This window comes from Apodemus sylvaticus, chromosome 5 (genome assembly GCF_947179515.1).
Source record: "Apodemus sylvaticus chromosome 5, mApoSyl1.1, whole genome shotgun sequence".
In the NCBI taxonomy this organism is placed as follows: Eukaryota; Metazoa; Chordata; class Mammalia; order Rodentia; family Muridae; genus Apodemus; species Apodemus sylvaticus.
In genome coordinates, this window is record NC_067476.1 from 71,309,871 (window position 1) to 71,329,703 (window position 19,833).

A 19,833-nucleotide genomic window follows, 5' to 3' on the forward strand; every position below is an offset into this window, starting at 1 on the left:
GAAAAACATCACATGTCTGTTCTCAGAAAAACAGGAAGGATTGATTAGACTCTTGTGTCTGTGTCTTGACTGAATCCATCTGAAGTCCAGGACCTCAGGAGTTCAAGCAGGTCAGTTCAGCATTGCCAGGAGCTATTCTCACAGAGATCTCGAAACCCCCTCCTCTCACCCATTTCTAGCCTGCTTTCTCTAGGCTGCTTTTAGAAGGAAATGTACTAGTTTAAAGATTAGCCAAGTACGCTAGATAGTCAGTACGTACAGAGCTCACCCAAGTGGGCTCAAACAAACCAAGCTCACCTGTGGTTAGGTTACCATAGCAACTCCTTTCCACTTCACTTCCTCATGATCTAAATATGATGCCAAGTTCCTTCAACACCTGCCAAATCTTCCCTGATATCCTGAGAGACGATTCTGAGAAACTATTCCTGAGAAATGATGCTAGCCCCCTGAGATTGTTCCCCGAATACAATGACTTTCCCCCTTTCCCCCACACACAACTGCTTGTTTGCCTTTATAAGGCCTTGTGTGAAAATTAAAGTTTGACAGCTTGATCAGAATACTGACTTGCTGTCAGTCCTTTTGTGTCTCTTGCCCCTCGCCTTCTTCTTAGGTAGTTCCAGGAACCCTGTTGACTGTCCTGCAGGTCAGGACACAGCATGCTTAAGGAGGAAACTCGACAAGTCTTTATATTCTATAATATATAAGTCTCAAAACAAAATTTTAGTATCACAAAGATAGATTTTCCGTTTGATCTGGATTCTTAGAGGTTTCCCTCTATCATTTCTGATCCAAATAGCTTGGAAGATATCCTGAGTCTAATCACCCTTTTTAAAAACACAAAGACAAAACCTTTTTCCCAAATCAGCATATCACTGTGCTAGTAACTAGAAAAACCTTTGTTTTGACCTCTCCCACAAAGGAATAACATAACTACAAAACTCAACATCACACCCATTGTGAAAATCAAAAGAATCTAAAACTAATGAAACTAAGATACGGTATGAGCCTCTACTTAGGCAATTACTATCTTGCAAAGCAGGAACAGACACTCAAATTCTACCGGTGGGTCACATGAAAAGAATATGAGCTTCCTGTGCCTGGTAAACAAGCCATATCAAACTAAGATACTGCATGAACCCCTGCTTAGGCCAATTTTATCTTGCCAAGTAGGAAAACGTCACCCAAAATTCTCGTCAGAGACCATGTTAGAAAGAATATGAGCTTCCTCTGGCTAGTTAAGTAAATTATCTTCATACCTTCTTATTATTTGGCTCTCTGCCCAGATTAGCCATTTTGTTTTACCATCTGTCTCTTGTGCTCTCTACCTGGAGCCTCAGATATTTATTTGATTAATACCTGTTGATATCAGGCAATTGTTGTCACTACACTCTTTACTCTAGAAGTCAGTGACTACTTTTCTATCTGAGTTCAAATTAAAACAATCTAAAACCAATGAAATAAATTAAGATACTGTATGAGCCTCTACTTAGGCATTTGTATTTAGCCATGTTGGAAAATGTCACCCAAAATTCCCATGACAGTTCACTTTAGAAAGAATATGAGCTTTCTCTGATAAGTAAATAAGCTATATCACCTTTATTCTCTCTCTCCTGACTCAGAGCAGCTTGCAACTCTCCACCCAGGAGACCTTAGAGCTGCTTTCTTTATTTCAACTTGGCATGCCTGAGTCACATGACTTGATTTTAGTGCTCTTTAATTACCCATTTAATAACAACAACAACAAAATAAAACTATAACTCTCAGGTTAATAATCTCAGATTTCTAGTGGATATGTGTCCAGCCAGCATGTTGGGTATGCCAGCTGTACCATGAATAAGTAAAAATGAACCTACCCGCCAACTCTCCACAGAGGCACCAGACCATGCTTCCAAGATCTACCAGCATGACAATTTCTAACACTATGTCCTGGCAGTGTCCCATTCTGCATCACCTAAGCTCCCCAGCAGTCCTGACAGCGAGGGGGGGGGGTCTCGGGCAACCAGTGTGGTTCCCGCATGTTCATCGCGCACTTCCACCCAGCACCCACTCATTACCCACTAATTACAAGGTAAAGCATGACTCCTAATCTTAAATAGTTAGCCAAAGATTTATGTACATTAATCTCACAAAGACAAGATGTCAATTTACAATGATAAAAGTCTTATCCCAATTTCTAACCTTTAGATAGTCTAACATCTGATTCCATCTTGATCTCTCCCTCACCCACACATCTGCTTTCTCACATCCCAACACCTAGCTCCGCCTCCTCTTTCCTGCCCAATAACAGACCTCTCACTGCCTCAATGTGATTGGACAGGGAATATCTTACAACAACACTGGTCTTTACTGATGATACTGTGGCATGGGATAACCTTGCCTTCTTTGCTTATCCTCAATGCAGTGATATGTATTGCAGTGACTTTGTAGAGAGAAACACACCAAAGGATTTCTGGTGGTTTTCTGGTAGCTTCATGAAGCTTCTATAGACTTAGGTCAGTTGGCAGAGCCTCATGGTTTCTTCAGGATTGAATTGCTGTTGGTGATTCATGAATAGTGTTTGTGAGTAGATCAAGCTACCTAATCTACCTTAATCCTGTGAAATAAACTATTGCTATCCTGACAACAAAAATTGGAATTACCCCCAAAGAATTATTTCTAAACAAGTCCACAAACAAGTCCTTTGCCCTGTTAACCTTTTTTTCCCCACTACCTCTAGTGGGTGATGGGCTAGAAGAGAGGTTAAAACATTTAAAAAACCATATTGAAGTACATTTTGAAAAATGCAAGCCTACACAATATGGCTAGTTATTATGCCTAAACCACGGGCATGAGCACAGGATAGCTATCCCTGCCTCCTATCTGCTGTGCAATGACATGAGCAAGAAAGAAATGCCCCCTGCCCCCCTGCCCTCCTGCCCCCCTGCCCTCCTGCCCTCCTGCCTTCCTGCCCCCTGCCCTCCTATCCCCCTTGTTGTCCTTGCCAGCTGCAGTAGGCCGGAGAGCTGGCACAAAGTCCTTACCTGTTCCTTACCTGCTGTAGCACTCAGAAGAGCAGGCTCTATACCTCTGCTGGGTAGCCCAGGAGAGCTGAGGCTGGTGGCAGGGGCACTGGTGAGCTGGCTCCAAGGGCTGGAGTGTAGAAGAACTGGCTCTGTAATGTGTCTGTCATTATGCAGTAGTTCAGTAACAAGGGAGAGATTCATCTCAACCCTCTCCATAGTCCCCAGTCATCCATGGCATGTGAGAGGGCCAACACCAGGATCGTGAGAGTGGGAGACTGGCTCTGCCCCTCATCAGCTGCACTACTTGGGATAGCAGACCCTAAACTTTGTCTGAGTAGCATAGTATAGATAGCCCTGACAGCTGGGAGTGTATGATCTGGCTCCAAGGGCGTAAGAACAGGAAACCTGGCTCTGCCCCTTGCTGGTTGCAGTATTGGATGAATTAGCTGCGATAGTTTGCCCTGTTGATCTGGGTGAAGGAGATAGGGTGGGCTGAGTAGCTCAGATATCTCTCGGAGCTGGTGGGCTTTAAATTGGTTCACCCCAACACCTACCCCAATGATGAACTGCTGGAATATATGAAGGGGCCAGTCCTATATATCCAAAACCACAGGATCTCCATGACACAGGGAAATAGCAGAATATACAATATGAGTCTCAGTGAGGTTCCAGTATTGGTAGTGTGGCAGAAGGCAAAGGTCCAAATCAAACCAATATTTATTGCAATGAACATTTGTAAGCAAAGTAATATTGTCCGAAGGATGTACTGTGGGACACACTGTGACACATTATCACTCTCACAACAAGAAAGTGATAATTTATTTGGGGGGGGGGGGGGAAGGTTGCAAGAGAGGAGGGCGAGTATGAGGAGTCAGGGAGATGAGTGGGATTGGAGTGCATGAAGTGAATTTCACAAAGAACCAATAAAACATTTTTAAAAAATACCTAAACAATGACAACATCAACAGATTTGCCAATAAAGGTGAGGGGAGTGGCCTGGGGCAGATTACACATTTATTGAAAGTGTGTCAGTTTCTAAACTTCATTCCTAGGGATAGAATAAATCCTGGTACATTTTAGCTCACCTCAAAAATAAGTATCTCTGTCTTCTACATGACCTCAGAATGAGAAAACTTCCTCAGGGACTCAACCTAAACAAACCTCCAGCTTGTTATCTATACAGTAATGGGAGTCATTCATGGTCCTCAAGGGCTTATGAGATACATACTTCATTCCAAAATATCCAAAACCAGAGATTCTGACTTTTGATAAATTAGTTTCAACTGCACTGAAAAGAATTAACCAGTGAGTTTTGCATAAATAAATATAGAAAATATCTGTTTCTAAAATAAAATATTCAAAAACAATAAATAATTAATTCCTGGGAGGGCACAAGTGAGAAAGACTCATCTATTAATAATGTCCTCAGTAGCTTTTCTGCACACAATATTTCCAGAACATGCTGGATTTTTATTTCATTGACCAAATTAAATTAAGGGTTAGAAATATTTGTGCCTCTTGTTCTGCAATTGTTATAAGAACAGAAAATCAAAAGATTCTTTGTATTTCCTCAGGACTTTCAGCTTCAAATTCAAAATAACATTTTTCTTCCTTTCTTTTTTCTATTCTTTTCATTTTTATAATTACAAAGACATCAGAGCTTTGAACTTACTTGTTAAATGTATTTGAAAACATTTATGTTATTTGACAGTCTGCCTCTTGGAGTATCATTAATCATTATAGATTTGGGATGCATGCATTATATGAAATGCTGTCTACGTATCTGTATGTAATGATTTCTGAGCACACTGCACATTCTCAACGACAGCAGCATCCAAGGTAGGGTTCCCAGAATTCTGATTTTTAAGATAGTTTATCATATTTTCATTCTTTCACTGCAAGAAGTTTATAATTAATATAATTAAATCCTCTAACTATAGATATGTATAAAGATATCATTTATGGAATCTATGTTTTTACACATAGGGTACAAAGACAATTAATTAGTGAGATGAGTTGCAGAGCATTCTTCCTATGTATGGCATGTGATCTCCATGTATTTGTGGTACTCCATGTAATTTATTAGTTTATACAAAGTCATACCTATTCTTTAAAAAATAAACTAGTAATTTTTAGGATGCCTAAAAGGGAAATCTCAACTTACATCATAGAGGTACATACAGGATACAGCTGAGAAGTTTAAAATACTCATTGGAAATAATCTGTGACCGAGGTCTAGCTTTCACTGCCCTGAGAACAGATTGGAATAGGAAGATGAACTAATTGAACTCTTTTTCTCAAAGGAACCCTTTCAACTCTGAAGCTAAAATCAAAAAATTAGTGCTTTAAAAATTCATATTGTTAAAAGAATGTATACACTTTCAACCATGAATGGAAAGTAATACTAAAATTCAGGATCAAAAACACTTTTAATTTCGTTTAAAACATTTTTAGATGTGGAGAAGTATTTCTCTTAGAGCAGATAAAGCGCTTGCTATACAGTAGAATTTCCACATTTCTTAAACTAAACTTTTGCTTTTTTTAAAAGAATCAAGGCGACTATTGATAACTATGAAGTACTTGTATATATCTATACCTTGACATCATAAGAAAAGTGAGATGCTGAGGCAGAAGATAACAGCATTACAGTTTAGCAGACCTAGGCTGATCTTGTCCTCTGTCATGCTCTGAAGAGCTCAGGTTCCTTGATATTACCCTGCCTAGTACATAGCTCCTCAACTTTAACATGTGTGTAAGATGATAAAATACAAGATACCCAAGGCTTTCTTTTGGAGATTAGCAAAGGACTATGGAGTTTCCTGTGAATTCAGCTGGTGACTTTAAGGTACTAGCTCACTTCTCTGTAATGCTGACCTTCAAAGTGAACTGATCTGTGTAGGAAACATGGGTGCTGAGCAAATGCTACACAGCGAGAGACAGATATCCTGGATTTGAATTCAGGATCTTCTACATTTTATCATAGGAGTTTAGGTAAGTCTTCTTTTCTTAAAAATGCACATTTAATAATGTCTAAACATTTTAACATTGCTGTGAGGAATGGGTGAAATGGTACACACCAATAATTTGGTACATTGCCAAATGTACTGCCAGTGCTTAGCATAATGATGTCCCACACGAAGCAGGCATATGGCAAGTAAGCCTCAGCATCCTGCACAAAGAATATGGAAAAGCAGAGCAAAGCAAAGGTATCTGAGCACAGGAATTTAAGTGCATGACCAGGTTTTCTCAGTGTGCGGTGAAGTTATCCATTTAGATCTTTGCCTCTTCATTTACAGTCTTCTATGGAAGATCAATCTGTCCTTGCTCCTCTGCAAATACCAAAGGGTATGTTGTTAATCTTTGAACCAGAATAGTGAATGAAACTCAGTTATTCCTTTACTCTTCCATCAAGCACTAAAGACATTAGTTTTGACATATGACTCAGTTGCTTAGTTTGTCTTTGTGTCTACATGGTATGAGGGGAAATGAGGAATCCGGGTGTTTTAAAAAAATAATTAAAATGTATTCAGAATACTTGAAGACTTACAAAAATGTAACATCATTATCAGAAGTAATGATGGACAGTCAAGATTTAGATTTTATATGTAGTTTTGGTCACATGACACTTCCGGAGGACCCCACTATATCTCTCCTGGGCATATACCCAAAGGATTCCCCGGCATGCAATAAAGACACATGCTCCATTATGCTCATAGCAGCCTTATTTATAATAGCCAGAAGCTGGAAAAAACCCAGATGCCCCTCAAAGGAGGAATGGATACAGAAAATGTGGTATATTTACATAATGGAATACTACTCAGCAATTAAAAACAATGAATTCACAAAAATTTTAGGCAAATGGTTTGATCTGGAAAATATCATCCTAAGTGAGGTAACCCAGTCACAAAAGAATACACATGGAATGCAATCTCTGATAAGTGAATATTAATTAGCCCAGAAGCCCTGAATACCCAAGGCACAAATTGCATAACAAATGAAGAAGTATGGAGAAGGTCCTGATCCTGGAAAGGATTGATCTAGCATTGGAGGGGAATATAAGGACAGAGAAAAAAGGAGGGAGGGGATTGGAGAATGGATGGAAAGAAGAAGGTTTATGGGACATATGGGGAGGGGGGATCCAGGAAAGGGGAAATCATTTGGAATGTAAACAAAGAATATAGGAAATAAAAATATTAAAAAATATATATTCAGGAGAAATTAAAAAAAATATGACATTGGTACAGACAATTGAGTGACTATAAAAGCATTTTAGTCCAGTCTTTGTTATCCCAAGGATTAACTGCTCTAGAGAAGATCTGCCAATTGGAAATATACTCCATTTTATTTATTCTCAGGGGGTATTGTTCCTAGGCGGATTATCTGAAACTTTTGGCTACTTAGAAGGGAGGTCTCAGTGCTGTAAGGTTATTGTGTCAAAGATACATTTATGGGATCAAATAGAATATGGTCTCCTTTCCAAGGTCTTAATTGTATTTCACATTCACATGAGATGGGGGCAAATTGCACTACTCCTCTTTTGTGTTAGGAACACAGAAAAAATGTACTGAATTTGAAGTTAAGGAAAATGTAAGACTTAATAATGACAAAGAAGTTTTAAATACTATTCTGAAGTCTCAGTGATATATGCATCTTCATTGAGTAAATAAAAGATTTTATATCAAGCCACTATGGTTGTTTACTCAAAGTAGAATTAATTGTCACCTATGAAAATTGTTGTCTGATATTAGTTAAAATGAAAGAGCAAATTTGGCTAGTATAATAAAGGTGACATCCAGCACACATATCAAATCTTGCAACCTATCATCCATATGTCAGAAGAAACATGCATTTTTCTTTTTGGGTCTAGGTATTGTTGAGCATTTGTTATTTTCAGTTTTCTCCTTGTTTGGGAGGTTGATATGCTGTTAATTGAAAGACAGAACATAATTTGGGGGGATAGGAAAGGGAAAAGGATCTTGGAAGAGATGGAGGAAGAGAAAAATTTAATCTTAATATATGGTATAAAATATTTTAATAAAAAAGATGGTATTCTGGATAATGCTAAGTAGTGTGAGGGACAGTCATGACAATAGCTCTGTTATAAACTTCAAGGCTGTTAATAAATTGGTAATTATAATTTCATAGGCACTGATTTAATTATATGATGTTATTTAATCATGTCAGGATATTTTCTGTGCTGCCATAATATCCCAATATAATATTTCGACTGTTTCATAACTCAAATCTTATCCAGCTTGAATGTTTATGAATTCAATTACAGGACTCCAAGAAAAATATAGAGATTATATTTTTTCCTATTTTAAAATTAGTAAAAAAAATCTGAAGAAATTTAGGAACTTATTTATATAAAAATGTTACCCATAGTATATAAGTATTATATCATAGAAATATTATGAGATAATATCCTAATTATATTAATTTATTTTCTAATTTTTTCTAGTGTATGTCATGATGTGATGCTTCAACATAAACACACAGTATGTAGTCATCCAATCAATGTAATTATTTGCCTCTCCTTATGAACTACACTGTGAAGCCCACATCACTACTATCTCTACACCCAACAGTCTTGGTAATCATTCTACCTTTATAGTGACTTTAATATTAGTACTCAATTATGGGAGAAAACATGATATGTTTGTGCCACCCATTATAGTAAAGATGTAAAGAAAAGAAAACTCATATAGATATAATTTAACATCTATAAAATTATATATATATATATATATATATATATATATATATATACAAATTGATTGGAAATTTTTCAATTTTTATTTAATTCTTGAAATAAACATGCAAAACACGAAGTCTTTGAATTACTTTTTCACTATAGTGATAAGTTATCATTATCACTTTTATCTCTCTTATATTTATATTTTTATGAATGGGGAAAAGGAACTATTTTGTTGTTCTAATTCATCTTATTTCATATATAATTTTAGATGTTTCTAATTTCTAAAATTATTCCTTCTATTAATTATACTGCTCCATCATCCTGAAGTGAACTAGAGATCACAATTCCTCCTTTACCCCAAGGAAATGTGATTCCTTTCTTCTTGATGTCTTGTGTCTTATTAGAATAATTTAAAGTTTAAAAAGTAAAACACTAGAAAAGTCAAATAAAAAATGTGAAATTCAAAAAATGGGGTCTTATCTTTGAAACAAGAAGGTAATAAAGATGCGTAATTTCAGAAATATTTAATTATTTTATTATTCCTTTTTTCGTTTTTTTTAATATTTTTATTTTCTATATTCTTTGTTTACATTTTGAATGATTTCCCCTTTCCCGGATTCCCCCTCCCCATATGTCGCATAAGCCTTCTTCTCTCCATCCATTCTCCAATCACCGCCCTCATTTTTCTCTGTCCTTATATTCCCTTCCAATGATAGATCAATCCTTTCCAGGATCAGGACCCTCTCCATACTTCTTCATGGGCATCATTTGTTATGCAATTTGTGCCTTGGGTATTCAGGGCTTCTGGGCTAATTAATATCCACTTATCAGAGATTGCATTCCATGTGTATGCTTTTGTGATTGGGTTACCTCAATTAGGATAATATTTTCCAGATCAAATCATTTGCCTAAAAATTTTGTGAATTCATTGTTTCTTTGCTGAGTAGTATTCCATTGTGTAAATATACCACATTTTCTGTATCCATTCCTCCTTTGAGGGGCATGTGGGTTTTTTCCAACTTCTGGCTATTATAAATAAGGCTGCTATGAACATAATGGAGCATGTGTCTTTATTGCATGCCGGGGAATCCTTTGGATATATGCCCAGGAGAGGAATAGCAGGGTCCTCTGGAAGTCACATGTCCAGTTTTCTGAGGAATCTCCAGACTGATTTCCACAGTGGTTGTACCATCTTACAGTCCCACCAGCAGTGGAGGAGTGTTCCTCTTTCTCCACATCCTCGCCAACACCTGCTGTCTCCTGAGTTTTTGACCTTAGCCATTCTGACTGGTGTAAGGTGAAATCTCAGGGTTGTTTTGATCTGCATTTCCTAATGACTAATGATGTTGAGCACTTCTTAAGGTGCCTCTCGGCCATCCGAATTTCTTCAGGTGAAAATTCTTTGTTTAGATCTGTACCCCATTTTTAACAGGGTTATTTCGTTCCCTGGGGTCTAACTTCGCGAGTTCTTTGTATATATTGGATATTAGCCCTCTATCAGATGTGGAGTTGGTGAATATCCTTTCCCAATTTGATGGTTGCCATTTTGTCCTTTTAACAGTGTCCTTTGCCTTACAGAAACTTTGTAATTTTATGAGGTCCCATTTGTCAATTCTTGATCTTAGAGCATAAGATATTGGTGATCTGTTCAGGAACTTTTCCCCTGTGCCCATGTCCTCAAGGATCTTCCCCAGTTTCTTTTCTATTAGTTTCAGTGTGTCTGGTTTTACATGGAGGTCCTTGATCCACTTGGAGTGAAGTTTAGTACATGGAGATAAGAATGGATCAATTCGCATTCTTCTGCATGCTGACCTCCAATTGATCCAGCACCATTTGTTGAAAAGGCTATCTTTTTTCCACTGGATGTTTTTGGCCCCTTTGTCGAAGATCAAGTGACCATAGGTGTGTGGATTCATTTCTGGATCTTCAATTCTATTTCACGAGAAATACAGATCTAAACTATTTCACTGGTCCACTTGTCTGTCACTGTGCCAATACCATGCAGTTTTTTAACACTATTGCTCTGTAGTATTGCTTGAAGTCAGGGATACTGATTCCCCCAGAATTTCTTTTGTTGTTGAGAATAGTTTTAGCTATCCTGGGTTTTTTGTTATTCCAGATTTTCTTTTGTGTTGAGAATAGTTTTAGCTATCCTGGGTTTTTTGTTATTCCAGATGAATTTGAGAATTGCTTTTTCTAACTCTGTGAAGAACTGAGTTGGGATTTTGATGGGGATTGCATTGAATCTGTAGATCGCTTTTGGCAAGATGGCCATTTTAACTATCTTAATCCTGCCAATCCATGAGCATTGCAGATTTTTCCATTTTCTGAGGTCTTCTTTGATTTCCTTTTTCAGAGACCTGAAGTTTTGTCATATAGATCTTTCACTTCTTTGGTTAGAGTCACACCAAGATACTTTATATTGTTTGTGGCTATTTTGAAGGGTGTCATTTCCCTCAATTCTTTCTCAGCCTGCTTATCCTTTGAGTATAGGAAGGCAACTGATTTGCTTGGGTTGATTTTATAACCAGCCACTTTGCTGAAGGTGTTTATCAGCTATAGGAGTTCTCTGGTGGAGGTTTTCAGGTCACTGAAGTAGACTATCATGTCATCTGCAAATAGTGATAATTTGACTTCTTCCTTTCCAATTTGTATCCCTTTGACCTCATTATGTTGTCTAATAGCTCTAGCTAGAACTTCAAGTACTATATTGAAAAGATATGGAAAGAGAGGACAGCCTTGTCTATTCCCTGATTTTAGTGGGATTGCTTCAAGTTTCTCTCCATTTAGTTTGATGTTGGCTACCGGTTTGCTGTATATTGCTTTAACGATGTTTAGGTATGGGCCTTGAATTCCTGTTCTTTCCAATACTTTTAGCATGAAAGGATGCTGGATTTTGTCAAATGCTTTTTCTGCATCTAATGAGATGATCATATGGTTTTTTCTTTGAGTTTGTTTATGTAGTGGATAGCATTAATGGATTTCCTTATATAGAACCATCCCTGCATCCCTGGGATAAAGCCTACTGGATCATGGTGGATGATCGTTTTGTTGTGTTCTTGGATTCGGTTGGCAAGAATTTTATTAAGTATTTTTGCATCAATATTCATAAGAGAAATTGGCCTGAAGTTCTCTTTCTTTGTTGGATCGTTGTGTGGTTTTGGTATCAGCATAATTGTGGCTTCATAGAACGAGTTGCGTAGAGTTCCTTCTGTTTCTATTTTGTAGAATAGTTTGAAGAGTATTGGTGTTAGGTCTTCTATGAAGGTCTGATAGAATTCTGCACTGAAGTCATCTGGTCCCGTGCTTTTTTTGGTTGGGAGACTTTCTATGACCCTTTTTATTTCTTCAGGTGGCATGGGACTGTTTAATTGATCTATTTGATACTGATTTAGTTTTGGTGTCAGATATCTGTCTAGGAAACTGTCCATTTCCTCCAGATTCTCCAGTTGTGTTGAGTATAGGCTTTTGTAGTAGGATCCAATGATTTTTTGTATTACCTCAGTTTCTGTTGTTATATCTCCCTTTTCATTTCTAAGTTTGTTAATCTGGATACTGTTTCTGTGTCCTTTGGTTAGTCTTGATAAGGGTTTATCTATCTTGTTGATTTTCTCAAAGAACCAGCTCCTGGTTTTGTTTCTACTTGATTGATTTTGGCCCTGAGTTTGATGATTTCCTGCCTTCTACTCCTCCTGGGTGAAATAGCTTCTTTTTGTTCCAGTGCTTTCAGGTGTGTCATTAAGCTGTTAGTGTATGCTCTCTCCATTTTCTTTTTGGAGGCACTCAGGGCTATGAGTTTTCCTCTTAGCACTGCTTTCATTGTGTCCCATAGATTTGGGTATGTTGTGTCTTCATTTTCATTGTGTTCTAAAAAGTCTTTAATTTCTTTCTTTATTTCTTCCTTGACCAAGGTATCATTGAGTATAATATTGTTCAGTTTCCAAGTGTATGTGGGTTTTCTGTTGTTTTTGTTGCTATTGAAGACCACTTTTACTCCATAGTGATGTGATAGGGGTCATGGGATTAGTTTGATCTTCTTATATTTGTTGAGGTCTGTCTTGTGACCAATTATATGGTCGATTTTGGAGAAGGTACCATGAGGTGCTGAGAAAAAGGTATATTCTTTTGCTTTAGGATAGAATGTTCTATATATATCTGTTAAATTTAGTTGGTCCAAAGCCTCAATTAGTTTCATTGTGTCCCTGTTTAGTTTCTGTTTTCCTGATCGGTCCATTGAGGAAAGTGCAGTGCTGAAGTCACACACAATTACTGTGTTAGGTGCAATGTGTGCTTTGAGCTTTAATAAAATTTCTTTTATGAATGAGGATGCCCTTGCATTTGGAGCATAGATGTTCAGGATTGAGAGTTCTTCTTGTTGTATTTTTCCTTTGACTAGCAAGAAGTGTCCCTCAGAGTCTCTTTTGATGACTTTGGGTTGAAAGTAAATTTTATCTGATATTAAAATGGCTACTCCAGCTTGTTTCCTGAGACCATTTGCTTGTAAAATTGTTTTCCAGCCTTCTACTCTAAGGTAGTTTTTGTCTTGACCCTGAGGTGTGTTTCCTGTATGCAGCAAAATGTAGGGTCCTGTTTACGTATCCAGTCGGTTAGTCTATGTCTTTTTATTGGGGCATTGAATCCATTGATGTTAAGAGATATTAAGGAATAGTGATTATTACTTCCTGTCATTTTTGACGCTATTTTTTTTAATTTGATTGGTTAACTTCTTTTGGGTTTGATGAAATGTTACTATCTTGCTTTTTTGAGGGTGAAGTTTCCCTCCTTGTATTGGTGATTTCTTCCTATTATCCTTTGTAGGGCTGGGTTTGTGGATAGATATTAGGTAAACTTGGTTTTGTCATGGAATATCTTAGTTTCTCCATCTATGGTGATTGAAAGTTTTACTGGGTATAATAGTTTTGGCTGGCATTTGTGTTCTCTTAGAGTCTGCATGAGATCTGCCCAGGATCTTCTAGCCTTCATAGTCTCAGGTGAAAAGTCTGCTGTGATTCTGATAGATGTTCCTTTATATGTTACTTGGCCTTTTTCTCTTACTGCCTTTAATATTCTTTCTTTGTTTAGTACATTTGGTGTTTTGATTATTATGTGACAGGAAGTATTTCTGTTCTGGTCCAGTCTGTTTGTAGTTCTGTAGGCTTCTTGTATATTCATGGGCATCTCTCTCTTTAGGTTAGGGGAGTTTTCTTCCATAATTTTATTGAAGATATTTGCTGGCCGTTTAAGTCGCAAATCTTCACTCTCATCTATGCCTATAATCCTTAGGTTTGTTCTTCTCATTGTGTCCTGGATTTCCTGGATATTTTGGGTTACAAGCTTTTTGCATTTTGCATTTTCTTTAACTGTTGAGTCCATGGTTTCTATGGAATCTTCAGCATCTGAGATTCTTTCTTCTATCTCTTGTATTCTGTTGTTGATATTTGCATCCATGTCCCCTGATTTCTTCCCAAGGCTTTCTATCTCCAAAGTTGTCTCCCTTTGAGTTTTCTTAGTTGCTTCTACTTCTGATTTTAGATCCTGGATGGTTTTGCTTAGCTCCTTCACTTGCTTGTTTGTGCTTTCCTGTAATTCTTTAAGAGATTTGTTTGTTTCCTCTTTCATGACCTCAGCCTTTTGTCCAAAGTTCTCCTGTATTTCTTTAAGTGTTTTTTTTTTTTTTTTTTTTTTTTTTGTGTTTCCTCCTTATTGGCTTTTGTATTCTCCTGAATTTCTTTCAATGATTTTTGTGTTTCCCTTGCAAGGGCTTCTAACTTTTGATCCATTTTCTCCTGAATTTCTTTATGAATGTCCTTCATGTGTTCCTGTACCAGCATCATGACCAGTGATTTTAAATCCAAATCTTGTTCTACTAGTGTGATGGGGTATCCAGGACATGCTATTAAAGGAGAATTGGGTTCAGATGTTGCCATATTGCCTTGATTTCTGTTAGTGACATTCCTGCCTTTGCCTTTTGCCATCTAGTTCTCACTGGTGTTAGTTGGTCTTGTCAATGCTGGACTCACCAGTGCAAGCTGCCTCTTTGCAGGTGACCTCTGGTGCACAGCTGACCTCCTGCACTGCCTGGAGACAGGGTGCTGTTGCCCAGGCTGTTCAGATCCGGAAGCAGACACCTGAAGGCTCCTGATGGGGCCTGGTGGATTCACCAGAGCACACTGACTCCTCCCAGTCAGCCTCCTGGAAGCCCCTCTTGCCTCTTGCAGCACCTGGAGGTGTGGTGTTGCTGCCCAGGCTGATCTCGATCTGGAAGCAGAGAGATCTGAGGGCTCCCACCAGAGGCCTCAGGACTGGACCCTAAGCTCCGTGCCACCGGAGCAAGCTGTCTATTCCTTTTTTTCATAAAGCTAAAATACTTCTTTCTGGATTTCAAAACAAATAAACTATACTGCACACATGGAGAATAAAAGGAATGTGACTGAGTTCATCTTGATAGGTCTGACACAGAACATCCAAATGCAGAAAGTTGTGTTTGTGACATTTTTGGTTCTGTACATGATAACAATTTCAGGCAACCTGCTCATTGTGGTCACTGTCATCAACAGCCAGGCTCTGAGTTCCCCAATGTATTTCTTCCTGGGCCACCTGTCCTTGATAGATACAATTTATACTTCTTCTTCAGCTCCAAAGCTGATTGTGGACTCCCTTCAAGAGAACAAAGTCATCTCCTTTAATGGATGCATGGCTCAAGTCTATGCAGAACACATTTTTGGTGCTACTGAGGTCATCCTCTTGACAGTGATGGCTTATGACCGCTATGTGGCCATCTGCAAACCCCTACACTATATGACCATCATGAACAACAAGCTATGCACTATCCTGGTAGGGGTGGCCTGGACTGGAGGATTTCTCCATGCAACTATTCAGATCCTCTTTACAGTATGGCTGCCCTTCTGTGGCCCCAATATCATAGATCATTTTATGTGTGACTTGTACCCATTGTTGGAACTTGTGTGCATGGACACACACACCCTTGGTCTCTTTGTTGCTGCCAACAGTGGGTTAATCTGCCTACTTAACTTCCTGCTCCTGATGGGATCCTATGTGATCATCCTGCACTCTCTAAAGAACTATAGCTTAGAGGGCAGGCGCAAAGCCCTCTCCACCTGTGTGTCTCACATCACAGTAGTTGTCTTATCCTTTATTCCTTGCATATTTGTATATCTACGCCCAGTGACCACTCTGCCAATTGATAAAGCTGTTGCTGTCTTTTATACTATGGTGGCCCCTCTACTGAATCCTTTAATCTATACCCTCAGGAATTCTGAGGTAAAAAATGCAATAAGGAAGCTCTGGAGGAAAAAAAATGTAAATTCAAATAATAATTAAACAAGGGTCTTTAGACATTACATACATAGGAAACATTAAATCTCTTTGGACTTTTTATGTATAGATGGGGATGTCAACTATAATACATGGTTGAATATTATTTGGAGATAGTTACTAGGGCAGAAGTTGTATTGGGATTGTAATTCAAATCTCTTCTTTCTCTCATGCTTTTATCATCATAAACAAATGCCTTATTCTTTTTTGTATTTATTTTATGAGTATGTCTGCGTATCTGAATGCATGTGTGTGCACAAGGTAGGAGCCATTGTGCATGGGGGACAGAGAGGCTTTAGATGTCTCTGGAAATGACGTTATAAGGAGTTTTGAGCCACTCATGAGTTATCAGTAGAAAACCCTCATCTTGTACAAAAGGATCAACTGTTCTTAATTGATGAATCATTTCTTCATCCACAATTGATTGCTTTCTAGTAAATAAATATAAACTAACTGAAAAAAACTCTCGATTTTCTAAAAAAGGTAAATCTAGAATAATAGGTTGATATTTAAAATAATCTAATGAAATATTGAGTTTTTGCTTATTACATGTGACTGAAAAGAATACGTTATACTATTATATAACTAATATATACTATTATATACACTAATAGTAGATATATACTTTTAGTATATTTTAATATATATTATAACATATATTATAATATATATTATAAATTAATATATAATATATAATATAAATTATAATATATATTAAAATATACTAAAAGTATATATATTAATAGTAATATGTATATTAATAGTATAACTAATAGTAGCTATACTATTTTAGTTTGGACTATGGGCTTCACATAAATTCTTTATGAAGTTTATTATTTATTAAACATTATTTGTACAGCAAAAATATGACTGCCATTATTTATATATTTTATCATTTAGGAGCCAATTAGAATAAATCAACTCAATTCTTTGATCTAAAAGTGACTTTTACACACAGTGAATTATTTTACTATGGAATTAATGATAGGAGACAAGAATATACCTTTAGTATATTATATGGTTATCTAAGTCAGGTATATGTTTTTGAAAGTTCTTCCTTGAACACTGGCATTCCAATATATGAGAAATACATATTTGTCTATGAGCTAGTGGAGATGTTCAATATAGTTTCTTTTTCTGGGTCTAGTTTATAGTTCTTGGTCAGAAGCTTGTACATAAGAAATTATTCTGTTACTGCAAGATGTGAACCTTTCATTAGGATAATGATGAACTGAGAATAATGAAAAGAAGCTATGTCCTAGACTGACAGACAGTCTAAGATACAAGTGCACTAATAATGACAGAACATGCCCAGTCCAATGCAGGTAGATAGAGAATATGACACTGAAATGAATGGAAGAATTAGAGATAAGTATGGTCTAAGTTAGAGAAGTGAGTACAGAGTAAAATGATTAAAATGCATTCTATGTATGTGTGAAATTCTCAAAGAATTAAAAAAATATGAGTTTATAGGCAACATAAATTAGATCAGGTGGATGACAAAATAAGTTTTATTTATTGAAGCATAAGAAATTAAATATTCAGGAGGACATTTAATTAAAGAGATGAAAGCTAGTAATATATGTATAATGAAGTCTACCAAATATTTATATATGGCATTGAAAGTAATATACATAAATGAAAAGATATCACATGTCAATGAATTATAAGTTAACAATATTAAAATAGCCATAATATGCAAAGTTGTCTTTTTCAAGATGAATATGAGTTACTAGGAAAGCTGATGCCACATGGATCACAGGGTACCCTAAGTCCAGTATGTAGATATGGGTATAGTTTCTCAGTTGACTCATATTACAGAACGTTTGGTTGGTCCCAATATTAAGCCTTTTCTTGAAAGTCATTATTACCTGATATCTAGAAAAATATTGCCATAATTTTTATTGCAGTGATTTTACTTATTGATTTCTCATTTTAATTTTATTTCCAAACAGCTAAATGGAAATTGCTCTATAAATTAACTGTAACAATTTGATGTATATATCCATTGAATTAAGATGATAACAGGCAAATGAACACATGCATCACTGGTCCTGATGTACACTAGATTCCCCAAACCTTGTTCACTTTCACACATATGTAGGTGTCACACTGGGTCAGATCTTGTCCCCACACTGGCTCTACAACTTCTACTTCAAGCTGCTGTGGGTCTGTTGTATACCTCTGTAACTTTCATTTTTGTCTTTTTATGGATGTATATGCTTTGTATCAAAAGAGCACTAGTATTAGACATTCCTTCTTTGTCAGTTGTTTTGTGTTGAAATACAGGAATTAGTACTTTAAAAGTTTGGTATGAATCTGAGGTTTAGGCATCTATTTTTTGGATATTATTTATTAGGAGACTTTATTATTATTACAACATTGTTACTATATATACATATATATATATGAAAAATATAAACATATATATCCAACTTTAATTTTTTTATTCAAACAGATAAATGGCATTTGGTTTATAAATTCAAAATGTATGTATACATTGTGTGTGTATATAATATATATTAGCATTTTAAAAAGAATTTTAGGTTTGTTTTTAGTTTTACGTTTGTTTGGGTTTTGTGCAAGTGTTTTTTGAAAATTAAAATATATCATTTTAATATTCTGGAAACAAGTTCTCCTTTTTTGTCTCAATAGTGTTTTTGAACTAAGTAAAATTTAATAAGATAAAACAAAACCATAACATTGAATTTGGAAAAGACATACTAACAGAACAAAAGACAAGGCAGAGGAATTGGAGACCCAGTCATTTACATATTCAGGAGTTCCATAAAAACACTATAGTGAAAGAGATACTGTATTTGCAGAGGACCTGGTGCAGACCTATGGAGACCCTGTGCTTGTTGCTCCAGTCTTTGAGAGTTCATATGTACTTCACTCAGTTGATTTTAAAAGCCTTATTCTTCTAGTATCCTCCATTTACTCCAGCTACTACACCCCTTCATCTCCCTCCAGTGGGATCTGCCATGATCAGAGATGAAAAGATTGTTCAGTATGTGGAAATCAATAAATATAGTCTACCATATAAAGAATCTGAAAGAAAATAGCCACATTACAGAACAATGAGACAATGAAGGATATCATTGGAAAGGAAGAAGTCAAATTATCTTTATTAATAGATGATTCCATACATAAGTGACCCTAAAATTCAACCAGAGAACACATATAGCTGATAAATATTTTCAGCAAAGTAGTTCAATACAAAACTAACACACACACACACACACACACACACACACACACACAAAATAGCCCTGCCATACACAAATAACAAACAGACTAGGAAATAAACCAGGAAAACAGTACCTTTTATCATAGCCTCAAATAATATAAAATATCATGAGGTAACTTTACCCAAGACTTGTATGACATAAACTTCAAGTCTTTGAAAAGAGAAATTGAAGAAGATATTAGAAGACACAAAAATCTCCTTTGTTCATGGATCAGTAGAACTAACATAGTAAAACTGGTCTTCCTACCAAAAGCTATCTACAGATTCACTGTAATCCCCATCAAAATTCAACACAATTCTTTGCAGACCTTGAAAGGATAATTGTCAAGTCTCCGTATTTTTAATATGGGGAGAAAATAATTCATTAATCCTAGATTTTTTAAAGCTACTTTTGTATGTTTGTGTATTAAGTCCTTGAAGGGTGTTTCTATTCCTTTGGCATTAGTTGTCTTCCCTTCTTTCCCTTCTATGATTTTATTTATTCAAATATCATTATCTCTTCTTGTGTCCCTAAATTTTGCATATCATAAAGGGTTTATAATTTTATT

At 36.4% G+C, this 19,833-nt stretch overlaps 1 protein-coding gene across 1 annotated transcript; it reads left to right on the forward strand.

The window, feature by feature from the left end:
- Positions 1–15,096: 15,096 nt before the first annotated feature.
- LOC127684428 (olfactory receptor 4C12-like) lies at positions 15,097–16,041 on the forward strand. Its single transcript, XM_052181355.1, has one exon. The coding sequence runs from the start codon at positions 15,109–15,111 to the stop codon at positions 16,039–16,041; it is 933 nt and encodes a 310-aa protein (XP_052037315.1). The 5' UTR covers positions 15,097–15,108.
- The last annotated feature ends 3,792 nt before the right edge of the window (positions 16,042–19,833 follow it).